The sequence below is a fragment of the Dinoponera quadriceps genome, unplaced genomic scaffold, assembly GCF_001313825.1.
Source record: "Dinoponera quadriceps isolate SergipeBrazil2010 unplaced genomic scaffold, ASM131382v1 scaffold717, whole genome shotgun sequence".
In the NCBI taxonomy this organism is placed as follows: domain Eukaryota; kingdom Metazoa; phylum Arthropoda; class Insecta; order Hymenoptera; family Formicidae; genus Dinoponera; species Dinoponera quadriceps.
The window spans coordinates 2619768-2636814 of record NW_014555639.1 but is presented as its reverse complement, the minus strand read 5'-3'; the positions used below and the strand labels follow the sequence as shown (position 1 = coordinate 2636814).

The 17047-nt window shown below is 43.4% G+C and overlaps 1 protein-coding gene across 1 annotated transcript; it reads left to right on the top strand.

Annotated features, from left to right (window-relative positions):
* The first annotated feature begins 12808 nt into the window (after positions 1-12808).
* LOC106744960 (F-box/LRR-repeat protein 7-like) lies at positions 12809-15822 on the top strand. The gene is made up of 8 exons (XM_014620142.1): positions 12809-12857; positions 13267-13476; positions 13557-13627; positions 13913-14040; positions 14103-14353; positions 14438-14946; positions 15044-15320; positions 15404-15822. Exons 1-8 carry the CDS (start codon positions 12809-12811, stop codon positions 15802-15804), a joined length of 1896 nt encoding a protein of 631 aa, XP_014475628.1. The 3' UTR covers positions 15805-15822.
* Positions 15823-17047: the final 1225 nt, after the last annotated feature.

Genomic DNA, 17047 nt, shown 5'->3' with positions numbered 1-17047 from the left:
GAAGGAGGATCCATTATTCACCCGTGCGCGGTCGCCGCTGAATAAATAATTTACCTCGTCATACCAGTGCCATCAGAAGACCGACTTCGCAGCGGCGCGGCGCGCCGCGCTCTCGACCGCTCTCCCCGGCCCTTTCCCGGCCCTTTGTGTTACCGATAATAAAGGTATGCGCGCGATTCGGTCTCTTCTGGGTACATCATCGAAAACGATACGCGTGTAGACGCGAGTAAGAACCCCACCCCTCCCCTCCCTCTCTCTTCATGTTCGATGGCTTGATGTGGAGGGCTGCCGCGACTTTGAATGGCACGGTCGATTTATCTCCTTTACGCGAGACCGGACCATCAACGCAATCGGAACTCTGCTCGTACGTGTGCGTAGACGGCGCGCGGTATCTTGCGGGCCCGTGTGCGTGAATGCGTCGTTTGGTACGCGCGCATGCCTACGGACGAAAGCTGGCCGCGGTCACTATTTGGAAGCATGATCGGTAGTTTCGATTCAGTCCGGGGCCCGATACATTATTATCTCCGACGACGATAATTAGCGCCTACTTAGCGGCTTGCATGCGAGCCGCTTTTGTATATCTCGAGTATCGTCCCAATCGGTACTTCTTTCTCCCTCTCTATCTCTCTGTCTCTCTCTCTCTCTCTCTTTCTCTCTCTACCTACAAGCATCGTCGTTCCGACGAAATTCCGAAGCGTCGTCAAACTCATAGAGTTTCTGCTAAAAGCATCTGAGAATACTCTCAATTTTTTATACATCGAGCGTTAGCTTGTTTTTTTTTTAAGAAAAGAAACCGAGCGAATTAAATTTCGCAAAATGACGGCGGTCATGATCGTTGTCTCGGCATTTACTTGGAATTAATCGGACAGCTCGGCGTCTCGATCGACGACAGAACCAACTCGAGCGTGCGCTATTATCCCGCAGGATCGGTGCGTACACACATCCGCGGAGATCTATAAAACTTAAACAGCCATAAAACAGTCTCCGAGGTGGCCTTGTCATGATCCTAGATTTACGCGTATTAAAAGGGAATTACAATATTAATAAGGCCTTTTTAATGGGCCAGCGGCCTTCATGTCGGAACCGTCCGCCCTCGGCTAGATCCTTTCCTTCCTTTGAAACTCGTTACGATTTCGGCCGGCTCCTACGCCGACCGGGAGAGGACGAGGCAGCCGTAAATATCGACGAAAATATCGTTTATCGTTATTCACACGCGTTATTACTTCGCCGGCGATATATCATTCCGCTCGTGTCCACACTTGGGAAAATCATTCCGATCAGTCCTTTTTTCTTCTTCTCTTTCTCCTTCTGTCCTCGTTTCTCATAATGTGAGCGGAAATCGCTGGACTAATACGTCATACTCTTCTTTTAATAATTCAAGCGTAATTAATGTCAATAATACCCTCCTTTTGAATAAAAAAATTTGATTCCAATTACTCTGATGCTGTGTCGATAACGTCATTTTTCATGTATTATGCAAGTATGTATTTATCAGATTCGTTCTTCAATTTCGAGTGAAAATATTCTCTCGACAACTCAAGAAATCACTTTATACGAATAAAGAATCATTCGAATTCGAATGACTCGGCGCTGTCGCTCTACTTTTTGACTGAAATTTCACTCGAAGAAGCTTAAATTCCCACGTGATTCTTCGTTAGGTTTACAATATACACATAACTTATAATACCATATAACAATGGAAAAATTCACACAACGCCATTCTTTCGTCTGTAACCTCACATGTCCGAGGCTAAGAACAAGAGAGAGAGAAAGAGAGAGAAATAGTTATTAACCGAACCGTTAACCGGGTGCAAACGCCGCCCATGACATTTTAAATTTTAATCTGGCAATTAAAATATGTTAAGCAGCTACTTAATATCGTGCGTGTGTGTATGCGTACGTGCATATAAAATATAACACTGGGCCGGGCTCGCAGTATTTCATATTTAACGCGAAACCGTAACTCGCCGCGGCTGCCGCTTCTTGCCGCTATCGTCCTTTTTCTCCCTTTTTGATTTATAGGTAATTTATTACGGCTCTCGTAGTCGCCGCGTTCCTTCTCTCAAAACAGGCGTGTGCGCGCCTAGCGCTACGTTCGTGTGTGCAAATCGGTACGTGTAGTTCAAACCACGGCGAGATGATAATGGAAATGAATTCCCGCGGTGAGGCTTTTCGCGAACAATCTTTTTTCGCAGATAACTCGCAGCGCGATCGTGAACGCAAACGTGTGATTCCGCTCTTTAATTTTTTCCTCCTTTTTTTGCCCAATCGACGAGAGAAAGAGAGAGAGAGAGAGAGAGATCGTTATTCTGCTCGCTTCGCTGTGAAAAGCTCCGACTCGAGCTCGTCGGGCGAGCGTAATCGAGCTAACTTCGCCGACTTTGCCGCATACCGCAATTATCATTAGCGGTCATAAGGCAACTAACGTGCTTCGATACCGTGTAATGACAACCAACAGCGCGCTTACGAGCCGCTCGTTTTCAACTCGGTCCCGAGTATAGCGCTTGAGAGAGCTTGTAATCATCGCCGTATAGCGCGCGCGCGCGCGAACACACGGGGCAGATGCGGTTTTACCTACGAGCAGTTTCTGGGCCGTTATTAAGTGCGTATTTCACGGGAAACGTTTACGAGCAAAAACCCGCCGACGCCATTATAGATACTTCCATTTTTACTGCGCTAAGGATCGTTTGCATAGTTGATTACGAAACCGAGCGTGCGAGCGAACGCATTCGCGTGTACCGGCTGACGTTCGCAGGCCCATGTGCCGAGTACGCATTCTCTTTATAATTTTAGCAGAGAGAGGGGGGGGGGGACGAGGAAGAGGCGCGAGAGACGATATTTCCAAGGAAGATCTGTGAAAATCTCGTTCTTCTCGCGTTCTTCGCTGCGACGGAAAGTTCTGCACGGCCGAAGTTCGCGCGGGGCGAGGGAAAAAAAGGAGAGAACGCAGGAATAATCGAGGTGCCTCTGATTCGCAACCTCCTCCACGGGGAGGGCACTTGGAAACGAAATGGCAAAGGAGTCACAAACGGCAATCACAGCGCTAAGTGCTAACCCAATCAAGCAAGCTCCTCTCCCTCTCTCTCTCTCTCTCTCTGTTTCTTTCTCTTTCTCACTGACTCATCGCTTCGGCCCCCTCTCTGCTTCTCCTTGATTTCCACGATGCCTACTCGAAGGAGCCCTATCCTTCGTCCTTTAAATTATGCCTTTCGTTTCCGCGTCTCAAGGCTGATCGTCGGAAGATACGATGACTTTTCGTCGAAACATCTCGCGAAATATTCATAGATAACGGCAGATAAATGAGGAAGGTAGAGAGAAAAAGAGAAAGAGAGAGAGAGAGAGAGAGACTGAAGGGCGAGTCGGGTTCGAGGGAAAATAATAACCGAGAGTTCGATAACGCGAATTTTCCCGCAACTTTGCGCATATACGAATATTAGACAAACATATTCTTCTCCCTCTTTTTCTTTGTCTTTCCCTCCCCGTCTCCAGCCCGGGCTTCTTTCTCTTATTGTCAAAAGAACATATATCGCGGACGAGTGAGCGCAGGGAAGAGACTCTCCGAGAGAGGTCCTCCGTCCTCGTCCCTCTCCTCTCCTATATCATTCTCTCCCTTTCCCCTCCGTCGCCCCTTCATAGTTCATATATCAAACGCTTAGGCAAGGCGGCGACACATAAATACCGGTACGCGGTATATAAAAGCCCGCACCTCGGCGGGATATATCCCCCGCGCGCGCGACGTGGCCCCGGCCAGTAGATAAAATATATTAACCCACCTCGACTGTGGTGCGCGCTGCCGCGTGGGTTTCACGATTTTCGGGGACACTTCGCTCTCTCGTTCCTCGCCCGGAATGACTTACGACGAGCGGCGTGCTTTAAGCTCTTCCATCCTCGCTTTCTACTCGCGTATGTCGCGCGGGATTATAGTTACCGCGGAACTATAATGATACGAGCGAAGAAAAAGGTGAAGAAGAGAGAGAGAGAGAGAGAGGAAGAGAGAGAATTACGCGGCGAGCGCGACGTGAAGAAAAATTTTATGTGAAGAATGTGATTTGAAGGCGCAAGTTAGAAAATGTCTCAAAATTCGATGTCTATGGACTCTGGATCTATGGCTCTCTCTTACTCTCTCTCTCCCTCTCTCTGATTCCGTTTCCCTCGGTCCCCTTATCACGTCGCAAAATTAGATCGTTTGTATCGTTTGCAATGGTAACGCGGCCAAATCCCGCCGCGTGCTACTCTAAGGACGACAATGAGGCTCGGTGAATCTTCGGTACGAGAAAGAGAGAGAGAGAGAGAGAAAGGAGAGGGATGGGGGAGAGGCCTACCGAGATGATCGGATTATAGCGGAAACTCTCCGGGAACGGAGGGAACAGCGTTCCGACGCCACGAACTCGCGTACGCGCGTGACACGAGTAGCGAAACGCCGACATAAGGCATTGTTAGCTTCTCCGGTAAATCGGGAGCAAGCCGGGGTCAAATGCTGTTAGTGTGAACTATCGAACTACCTCGATACACCGTCGTCGTCTACTCTGCGTTAAGCGCGTTATCGCACCCTATCTGGATTCCGAACGATCATTATCGCGCGACGAGCGACACGGCGCGATCGATGTCGAGGGAGGCAGTTTCGCGATCTACTTCGCGAAACAATTCCTTCGGATTCATTATTTTGTAATTCGGCTCCGAAAGCTCTACGGTAAATCGGTAGCGTATCTGTAATCAGGTTCGGCGTGATATCCGATCGAAAAACAGCGAAACAAATGAAACCATATCTGGAGCGTTCCAGGTATGATTTGCCGATTATTGTCCAATGTTCGATTCTCGGCTTGGCGATATTACGTTTTTTCTGAACATAAAGTCAAATTTTCTCTTTGTAGAGGAAGCTTTAGCACAGTCATGACTCGGTTGCCGAAAAAATGTCTACTCAAAACTCCGATGAAAGCTCGCGGACTTGCCTCCGTCAATAATCGCGGAAAACAAGCCGCGCTTATCGTCGAAAGCGAAGGACGCAGATAACGAGGCACCGAAGGACCCTGCGAGCCGAAGAGATGATCTCCCCGATCATCGACGCGACGCCCGGAGCGGCAATTAAAACCGTTTGTCGTTTCATCGCCGAAGATAAATTCATAAGGGAGTGCGCGAGAGCGGTGTGCGTGGCGTGCGCGCTGCTGTCCGGCTCGCGGGCGCACCGAGTGATTTACATAACCGTACTGTTGTGTGCCCAGGTATATATGTACACTCTTAAGAATCACTATAAATATGCCGAGGGTGGTTTAATATGCGGTAGCCCTTTAATTTATAACAACTTATTAAATAAAGGCCCGCGGGCATTTACGCGCGGCCGTGTAAGAGCCGGTGGCTCGACCGGCCGCGATAAATAAACAACGGCTACGGCGAATCTCTAGTTCTCGTTTATCGAGTCATTTATCGGCTCGCTGCTACTATCGCCTTCGTCGTCCTTGCCGTCGTCGTCGTCAAGTTGACCTTTCAATGCACATATCTATCCACCCTTCGTTCGATTACGGTTAGGATATAGCCACGATATAGCGGTGCTTTCGACGATCGCACGGCGAGCATCTGCGTCTAAACGTGAGAACGCACGGAATCCCGTTATCGTCCGTTCGTACGTGCGTACGTGCGCGACGACTCGATGCACAATTGCGCACTGCCTGCGGCTATAGAAAACTATTTAGTCTCCCCCGGGATCCTCTATTCGGGAGGGGGCGCGTGCCTGCCGCCGTCATTTAATAGGCGCATTCCGCTTCACGGCGGAACGTGCGACCCGAATTTCGTCGCGTGTATATCACCCCCCGCGCGTTCCCTGATCGCGGCTAATAAGATACTTCGGTGTCAAGCGGAATCGCTGGAGCGAAATTGCGATTGGTCGCTCCTTTCCGCACATTCCCTCGAAATTTCTCGGGGCGAAATCAAGACGAACGAACGTTCACTAGAAACGCGACGGCGTGAAAATGTTGAAAGGAAATGTCGCGTATAAAAATGACTACCTGGAAATATATGGATGTATCGCTGTCCACACACCGCGGCGCATAGCATCTTCCGTTCTGATTCGTTGCTTTATCGTGACATCCCACTTGTGCAGATGCAACGATTCGAAACGCACATTAACACGTCGGTGACGGAAAACGAGAAGTCTCCGTTTTCCCCACAAATACGCTACCGAAAATGAGATTTCTCGTAGTTTGAACACGTATGCGAAACTTTGGCGAAATTTTTGTCTGAAATTTCACCCATCACCAAATGTGTTAAATAACGCGACCGATACCGACGATAACACAATTATTTTTAATATTTTACAAGCCGACAGAATATTGTTGTGAATCAACGGGAATGATGACTAACGCGCCGAAATTTGCCTCACGGTACGTGTATTACTCGTCAGCTCAGAACGAAATATGACAAGCATGCCGTAAGTTTGGTCGCCTTGAAAATTCGCAATGTTTTGAAAATATCAATTCTTCTGATCACTCGTTAAGTGATGAGGTGACTGTTGGCGATTGACGGAAGATAAGTTTTTGCCCACATATTGTTTCGATACTGTCGCGTACGCGCGCGTATATTCACATACAGTCAGTAGATTAAAAATTACAATACTTTTTTTCACGAGTTTCGCAACGGACCCAGTATCTAAATAGAAGAATTTGACTTTTGGTAATTCTCAGAAGATATATTTTTCGAGCGGAATTTTATTCGATGGAATTTAAAAAGTAAGGAGCGATCGACTTCAGATCGAAATGAAGGAATCGGTCGAAGAAGCGGATAAAGAAAGCTGCCGAGCGTTTTGTATATACGACCGGGTATTCGGTGAGCTCGGGGGAGAATTAGCCGCCGCGCCGATTAATTTCGATACGTCGATGCCGTAGGCTCTCGGAATGGATACCCTTCGACGCTTAATTGGCTCGGCTACTCGCTTGCTTCTCGCTCCTGTCGTACGTGATCGAGGCGCCTCGTCAATGTAACAAACGTCTTACGAGACCAGCACGGTTAAAGCGGAAGCGTTGAAAGTTGCGGAAAATTATGCGCTTAAATTGCAAGTGCGATAAGGATTGATCGTGAGATTAGAACCGGTCCGTGGGACCGACAGTATTGAATTCCATCGATGGTACATGATACATTAATGTCGCTGATCTGTTAAAATGTTGAATACTGTGGCGATCACCGGTGATGACTGACACTGTGAGATCGCCGTGTTTCGTCAAGTTTCGTGTAAAATATAATTAATTGTATCGAAAAAATTGGTTGTACGACCGATACAGAGTCAAAGATTGTATGCATCTCGAATTATACGTTAGATTAATTCAAACATTTCTTCTCATATGTAGAGAGAATTTTACAGTCAAAATTATTATCGAATTTTGTAGCTGGGGAACATACATATATACAACACCTATAAGATGGAAAATTCCGTGAAAATCCCCACGGAACATATATTCCATTTGAAATACATATTCTATTCTATTGGAAAGTTTCTGAGTCAATCTCTAAAGGATCTTAATATCTTTAAGACCATTGTAACAATATAACGATAGTTTGTCATATACAATCAATGAAAATCAGTGCGGCAGTCAACATGTCAAACGTTCGGTATCGTTGCGTTCGTGTGTGTCATCAAAACGTACGCTTGACGATCTCGTGTATGCAACCCCGTCTACGAGATGTAATACGCTGAGATACGCTGTTATCACCCTCAACATCTACCGACGTAGGGTTCGGCGAGGCTAAAAAGCGGTGCAGAATCCGAGACGCGTCTCACGTCAACGCGTTCCCGAGCCGGCGCTGCTTTCAATTTCGCGGCCTCGTATCTATCCGGGATCTCGAGCACACGTGCAACGCACCTTACTCACCTTACTCACGATCCTCCCTCGCCTGCCTGCCTCCCTCGTCTGCTCGCCTGCACGCGTCGTCGTCTGTCGTCCTCGAAGCCGGGGGCGTGAACTCACGTTCACGAACGCCCACGCACGAAGGGAAGATAACTGTTGCGGGGTCACTCGACACGACGAGGTCGCACACAATCCGCCCCTTCTTCCCGGCACCGCTCCGCGATGTCAATGTGTAACAACCCTTACCGACACGGATGGCTCCCTCTGTTGGGGTTGCACAATCGCGCCCTGATTGATAATTTATACGGTGCGTGCAGGTTATTTGATTATCCGCCTCCAGCTGGGAGGCGGCTCGGCTGCGGCGCGACTCGCCTCCTTTTTGCGCTTCTCTTGTCGTCACCCTGTTTTTCGGCTCAGCGGCCTTCTCCGCCGTTGTTATCTCTTCTTATCTCTCTCTCTCTCTCTCTCTCTCTCTCTTGACGAAGATCGAAACACGGTGGAATATGACTAAAGTGAAAGATCGTCGACGAGAAAGTAAACCGTTGTAGGCTCGACGAGTGGCATTCTCCTTCACGCCGGTGTTATCGCTGCAAACAAATCGAAGGAATTTGTATCGATTGTTCCATGGAATACAGGACGTGGTGCGCTGTCACGCGAGATATAAAAATATCAGACTCACCCGTCGGGATTAAATCGAAGTCGCCGTACCACAGTCGGTGTCGGGGCTTCGTGTTGTTGTTTGAGTACCGGGCCGGGTGCAAGGGTAAATATGGACAATTACATATTTTCCCTCTGATCCTGAGATCGCGCCAGACCCCAGCGAGAACCGCGACGTATTATACACGAGCCGCTCTCTATAGGGTGGTTACGCAAGCGGGGGTTGACATGCGGGCGAAGTGACTGTGCTGTGACAGAACCGTACGGGGGGAGACGGCATGGTGCGTTGATGGCATAATTGGTATCATTCGGGGGGTCTTCTTTTGAGGTGACCCATCGTACAGCCCCATTACGCCGCGGCAGGATTATGCGTGCCTCGTATGCGCCTATTACGCGTCCTCGAATACCATACTCGGGGCTTTCCGTCCGAAAAAAGTTTTCCACTCGTGGACCACACGTAGAAACGATATTGGTCGCAAAGAGTGACCGTTTACTCGCCAAGTCACAAGCGTTTACGTCGCTGTGCTTTATTTGATTTTTTGCCCTTTACAACACTCTGCCCCGTCCGCTCGTCGTCGATGATTTTCGTGCTCTCGTGAGAAGCAAATCGCAAAATAATTACAATAGTACATGTGTGTATGTATATCGCTGAAAAATTACTTTATCCCATACTCGTTAGATGTTATTCGAAAAATAACCGTTGTTATTCGTTCTCTAATTCATTCTCTTCTTCCGCTGCTCGGGTGTCCCCTTCGTCGCGTTTAAGCTTTTGGTCCCCTTTAAACTGTTCAGATCGATGGGGGCTGACCCCGGTTTATCGGCGACGAACAACTTCCCTCTTCTGTAACGATCGTTCGGCTTTAGATCGTCGCGATGTCTGCTCGCACGATCTCTCGCGATTTTCTCGCGGTCTTCTTCATCCTCCATGCTCCTCGGCTTGCTCAGCTGCGCAGCTTCGAAAGCGACGTCCGCGTCTTGATGCTTTTCACCAGCAGCCTCACGCGTTATCTCATTCTCGAGATGCGACGCGACGGGTCCCCTCGTTCGCATGCGTTTCCACGTTCTCACGGGTAACCTGGAGACTTTTCTCTTCTTCTCTGTTTCTGTACCCGGCGAAGTGGGTAGTAATCCCGAGAAAGTTGCTTCTTCGTTCTCCTCCGTTACCTCCTCGGACGCCGATCGCGACAGAATTGTTCGATCGAATTCGCCATTCTTATTGACACTTTCGACGGGAGAACCGGCGTTATTTTTCCTATTCGCCGCGTATGTGGGTTCGGTGCTCCTCGAATCCGCGACATGTTTAGATGTATTTTTAGCTGATTGGCCGGTATCATTGAGAGGTTTATAAGGGAGCTTAACTCGAGTATTGCCGAAGTTGTCGCGACGTCGGTGGTTATCGGTTCGCGTTTGGGCGGAGTTCAAATTTGCGATTTCGGCTCTTCTCTCGGTTGGTGTTGCGTAGTTCGCGTCGTTTTTTCTCTCTTCAACCGGCGAATGCAACTTCGTATTGGTCGTGGCTGTAAAAATGTGTACAACTTGCACGAGAGGAAGATAAACGAGCGAATCGTTTGTTATTGTCTCGTGTATGTAAGGACACTGTGGATATTTCTTAACTATTTAATATATACGTTTCTATACTGGACTTACATTTTAATCGTAAAAATGGCGCTAACACGACGCTAATAACTCTAACGACGCGGCTGCGTACGAAGAATCGCCTACACGTTCGACTTCGAATATAGCCACAGTAGAGACATCTGCCGATGCTTTTAAAAACTACTCACTGACAACGCGGTCTATATAATACATTACTACGTAGCCGATAGCCCGAAACATCCGAGCTCGTTCTTTTTTCTTTTTTTTTTTACATATTTAAGTAAAATAGTTAACGTGGATATAAAAATGATAATGCGAGCATAAACATTTTTTTTTCATCGTCACATATATGTATTTTAAACATATTTAGGAGCTTGTGCTGTCTAGGCCTTACCTTTTTTCATGGAGCGCATTTTTGACGGCCGGTGATCCGTGGTTATTCCTGTCGATTGAACACGAGGAGTATTTGTATCGTGCAAATTTGATTGAGTCTTGGACTTTTCCGTCGCCATGTCGTTTTTCGCGGTTTGATATCTCGTGCCTTTAATCGGGTTCTTTGAGGACGATAAATCCGTAGAGCTATTTTTCTCCCGTGTTTCCGTAAATTCGCTGTTTTCCGAGTCCGTAGCGTCCACGTGAGTCGAATCGAGATTCTGGGACATCGTTTTCCATAAACGTCTGCAATTATTCACTGTTGCCGAATTTGAGGATGTTGATTCCTCGTAATTTGGTTTGTTCTCTGATGAAATAAAATTCCAGGCGTCATTTTTCGAAAACCCGACGGAATCAACGTAGTTGAAAGAAGCGTTCTCACGTTCTCGCCGTTCCCGTCCGACGCGGTCTTTTTCGCATTCTGGAACAGAATTGAAAAGAATCAAAATATAAAAATATATTCATCCATCTGAGATATTCTTAAGTTTTCTGAGATTCAAGATTGTTAATTCGTTCGTTTTTAAAGATTTTAAACTGACCAATCGCAGTTAATTATTCTTCGACGGCAAAGGGAATAGTAAACTGTAATTGGTCAATTTACTTACGGATTTACGATTACGATTAAATACTGGTTACGTCTAAAGGCCTAAAAGAACGTACCGGTGAAGTGGTTGAAGTCGTCCGTTCTTGGGAAAATTCTCATTCGTTTCCTATGCTCGCTGAATGGTAATCGTCTCGATCGAACGTCGGTATTACGAGTTTCATAAACGTTTCTCTCGTCACCGTCGATGAACCGCGAGGTACAAGTGTTCTTCCTTTGATAATGAGCACGCTCATCGCGCTCTCGAGACGCGCGATTACACCGCGAGAATGGAACCTCGATATTTTTCGAATATCGCACATTTTGAGACGGACACTCCTTCCGGGAACGTCCAGTTTGATTTCGGGAGCTAACGAACTCGGCATAATAATCATTATCATATCCGATGGGAGAACTGTTTCTCAAAAACTCCCAGTCATTGTAGGAATTCTCAGCGTAGGAATTGTAATCCAGATCGGCAATGTATACATCATTGTAACCATCATTTCGATCAGTTCGCCATGATTTATCTTTCATGTATTTTTCCTTGTTGTCCTGTCGATAGAATAAAAGAATAGTTACATGATTATTAGAACGTTACGTGATTATTAGAACACGGAAAAAAAGCTGTTGTATGAACGCAATATTATTGAAACTAATACTCGCAAATTATTAAAAAAATATGATGTATTAATTTCAATAATATTGCTATTGCATCAAAAGGAATGTAACCAAGATTTTGTGGAGTTTTTCGAATGTTATCATGATATACAAACTTATTTGATAAATTGATAAATAATAATTAAGGACGTGTTTATTGATTGCCGATTACTTAGCTTACTTCAAAGTCATCTAAAATTGTACGCACGGAGAAATTTGTCGGTCTTTTATTGTGTCCTTTAGTGCTTCTACGAGCAGATCCAAAGCTCTCGGCTCCTCTGTGCCGCCGATTGAATTTACCACGTAAAAAATGTATGGGAAGTGTTGTTTCTGTATCGCAACCAACATCTGTTAATTCTATAATCTTTCTTCCCGAGTCGTTATATTCGGAAGATTGAAAAATTGGAAGAATCGGTTCTGCGTCATCGACAAAAAAGAACAACGGATTCTCGAGGAATGCAGCCATATTTTGTCGCGTATGCTCTTACGATATATCACGTGCTGGACGTTCGCCTGTGAAACGCGCGAATCGAAAAGAATGTATCTTCGTGAAAATGAATATGCTCCATATTTTGTAAAATATCGAGTGAAAACGTTTACGAGACACATGGAATTGATATTTTAAACTGTTAAAGATTCCGATTTACTGAATAATCTCTTCAAAATGCAACAATTCCGATTTAAGAAATTCAAATATCTACAGAATATAAATATATGTCGGAATCTTCATTTGCTCCTTCCAAGAAATTAGATATCGTTTTACTACTTCGAAGTAAGCGTCGAATATTCATCATACCTTTCGGCAGCAATGATACGTCTTTCGTCGCGCGTATCGGACATTATTTTTGTATTATGAAGTACAACATGAACCGTTATTTTCCCATTATTACATAGTGCACGAATCTCAGCACATCACACGAAAGATTTTGATTCAGCCATTTTTCATTCTCGCTCACTATCCACAGTCGATAAATCGATCGAATAAGATAGCTCAAAGTATCGAAGAAGCGCCTTCTGACGGCGCCAGCAGGAAAGACTATAAAGACATCTCATGGAGACCCGCGAACTATGCAAGCACATTTGTGCAACTCTCATCACTGGTGTGTGTGTGCGTGTGTATGTATATTCCGATATTGAAAATCTAGAGTCAGAATATAATATAGCTGTTTTCCAAAATTCACTGCCAACGCTGAAAATCTGTAGTTCGTATTACGTGTAATACTCTGGATTTTCAGCACTGAATATTGGAACGCAGCCTACCCACACACACACACACATTCATATGATATAAATGTAGATTTGGTCGCGATTAGCAGAAAGTTTATCTTACAGCCGTTAGAAATATATGCTGTGCTAAGATGGAATTATTCTTTTAGATTAAAAAAAATAATTCAATTTCAGCTCAGAAAACTTCCATCAGTTGTCAAATAAATGTTCTGCTGAACGTGTCAGCACATTTCGGAACATAGCTCTGACGCGCAAATCTACACCTTTCTACACTCAAAAAAGACTCCATTAATCACCGTACTATATCATGTGCGGTTACTCGTGCTTCATGTGCAAGGTGTAAAATTATTGAAAATATTAGAGAGCTGTTTGAAAGACGAGTACATCGAGAGTACAGACGAGTTGAAATTTACAAAGCAGAATCGACTATGGACACTTTAGAAAACCGTTTCACACAATTATATCGTAATATAACTGAATATATAAGTGAAGGTAAATCGCTAAGCAAATTTGTTACCTAAGCGATATCAGAATCTCTTACCTGTTAAACTAAGTCTGCATTTTGTGCGCAGATGATTTATTTCCAGCATCAATAGACGGTGTACCGATACGAAAATTGTTCATCGGCAATTTAGCTGAAAGGGTTTGTCTCGTATTTCTCCATTATATTAACCTCTTCGGTACGACCCTCGGCTAAACTCGACACAATTAATTTTGCAATACGACTTGTTACATGTGCAAGCAAAAATGCCTTGATGAAAAATATTCATGATTGTCATGCAAAAAGAAGTACTTTTCAAATCTTATTAATCTTAGTCAATGAAATGACACTATGTGACAAACAAATTATAGCCGTACCGAAAAGCTTAAAATTGTATTTTGCCTTACAATAGCGCATATCTATCTGACTGACCGAACTATATTACAGACTACTTTCAAAGATGTAAAAAACCTCTTTTCTGTATATGGTAAGGTTGAAGGTTGTTACTTATGTAGAAACGAGGGAAGAAGAAACTATGCCTTTATCACATTTAGTGATGTTCCAAGTGCGATGAGGTAAACTTCAACAAAGAGAATATTAACACTGATCACTATTTGTAACATCTGATCATTTGCAGAGCTTTAAAGGATGGATGTAGTAAACAAATAAGATTGTATAACAGAGACTTGAGAGTAATGGCTGCAGATTCTTGGAATCAACCTGATAGTGTGGAACAAAAACTTTCTGAGAAAAAACCAGACATAGAATATACCCAGGAATATACACAAGATTATTTTAGAAATGCGCCTATCCACATGCTGAATGATGATTGCTTGATACACATTTTTCAATTTTTACGAATTGCCGACAGAGTCCGTATAGAAAGAGGTAAGAACTTCAACAAGTTGCTTTTATAGCTTTTCTCCTTTTCCCAAAAAACTTGTACATGTTACTTTATTACTACTTTTGTAGTATGCAAACGTTGGAGAATCTTAAGTCAAGAATCTTGGCGTACAATGAAGAAATTGGATATCTCACACTTTACATGGGGTCACCCAATAATGTACCATATCAGTACAGCTGTGCTACGGAAAGTATTACTAAAATGTGGTAGATTCTTAACACAAATAGATATATCCGAAGTACCCAATTATTTGGGCATAGGTACATTGACTATGATTGCGAAATTCTGCCCCAATCTCACAAATATTGATGTTTCTGCATTGCCAATTTGTACGACGGGCCTATATACATTAACGAAAAGATGTACAAAGATAACTAGGCTTAGCCTAGGAGCATCCACACACGTATTGGATAACGACTTGAAGAATGTTTTCAAAGAATATCAAGATCTAAACCATTTTGCGATACGTTCCAATAGTGACATCTCGGGTAAATGCCTATCATATTTGCCAACCCAGACAATGCGTATACTTATAGTAGAGCAGTGCCATAATATTGCAGATGTTGAATTTTCCACAGTAAGTCTCTTGAAGCTTTTCTTTCTAATTTTTCTTTTGTATCAACTAGTTGATATATGTGAAACGTTAATAATGTTTCAATAATATTTTAATGCAGGCATTGGCAAGGCTCGAAAATTTGGAATATCTTGAAATATGTACTTGCTCTAGTATTGGTGAAAAAACAGTAGAAGTTATCAGCAATCATTGTAAAAAATTGAGAGAGTTACGAATCCACGGATATTTTTCTTTCCTACAAAATGTGGACATGCTACAATTTACCAACATTGTCAATTTGCAAGTGTTACAAATTACACACTTTACCGCATTGTCAGACGAGCAGCTCGTCAGTGTGGCGCTGAATTGTCCGCAGATTACTTATGTAAACATCTCAGGTAAATTATAATGCTATATATGCTTTCTGCGCTTCTAGGTATATTCCAAATATTTCAAATGTATGATCTCTCTTGTCCATTAGGTTGCTACAACGTGAGCGATGCCGGATTGACTGCTATTACAACATTACCAAAACTGAGATATTTATATATCAATCTTTTGACTAATATTACCGATCATGGTTTGGAAAACATAGTGAACCTAAAAGAATTTGAATGCCACTCATGTCCATCAATAACGGACGATGGGATATGCAAAGTTCTTGCATCCTCGCCTCAATTACAATTACTAAATCTTTCTAAATGCTGCAGCATTACGAATGCCACTTACGAAGCTGCTAAACAAATCTGCGATAGTCGACCTAGTAATATGATATTAAAAATGTTCATTTGGGAAACACAAATTGTTTTAACAGATGAACATAAAATATCTCCGTTTTTGCAAACTGTTAATGTCAATATGGCACATAGTGGGTGTCGTTGAATTGATGTTACAACATTTGAGCACAGATGGAGGAATCTATTACACTTTTTGTTAAATCCTATACATCTATGACAGGGAACGCTTTTTCCGCGCTACGCACCAGAAAAGTTTCCTCGATTGTTCCTGCATACAAGTTACGCTTCAATTTTTTAAATGAAACATGCATATATAAATCGATTGCTTACTTCACAGATGTATAAACAAAAAATGTCTTCATCTTCGATTCCTCTATATACTCCCCGATGCAAACAGGTAACATCATTTCAATTCATTGTCTTTTTGGCCTTGTATGATGTCTCTGGCTCGTCATATTTCTTATGCCAAAAAGTATACAATGACGTGCTAGAAGCGTCGTGAGTGATTTAACATACTAGTCATTTTATAGAAATATAAGATTATGTCACTTTCTTTTTGATGGCTGTGTATATAGAGATTCAACGCGAAATTAATTAAAATTGTATTCGTATGGAAAGTTTCTCTTGAATTAATCGCGCAAGAAATTAACACCCTGCAGGTTCTTTACCACTGAGGAGATTATAAGTTTATAGAGATTTACATGATTATAGATGTGTAGAGATTCAACGTCGTTGAATCTTTAGTCATGTTTCTATAATTAACCTTCACAATCCGACTCCACGTTTGTAAAACAATTAAACGTTTAAGCCGATGAAATTCAGTCCGACGAATGTTTGTAAATACCTAATGACATCCTGAGAATCAATGGTAGTTTTTCAGATATAGTTTGTAGATGATTTTCTAGATTAGATTTCTATTTATTCGTTAGTCGAGTGTTTCTAATACGAAGAGCGCTCATTAATTCTTTAAGTGATGTGTTTGCAAATAAATAATGGATATTTTCTCAAATGTTTTTGTTTTCAACTATATATATTACGAATAAGTCGTCTTCGAGAGACAAAGTAGCAGATGTACCTGACTGGCCACTGCCGTTTCGTTACGTCCGATGCCGCGGCATCGAGAGTATTAAAACAAACATAAGTTGTATTACGATCAAATACAAGTAATATTATAGAAGTCACTGTTACTTTACATTGTATGGTAATAATAAAAAAAAATATCCAATGGAAAAAAAAACTAATTTCTAGCACATCCAATATCCGTCGTAATGTAAACATATTGCGCATGTTACATGCATAGCTACACGCTCGGGTGGTTGAGATACAAAATGTGAAATTACACTCTTGCAATATTGATAATTTTATTGTACTTATAATTATGACGCTTA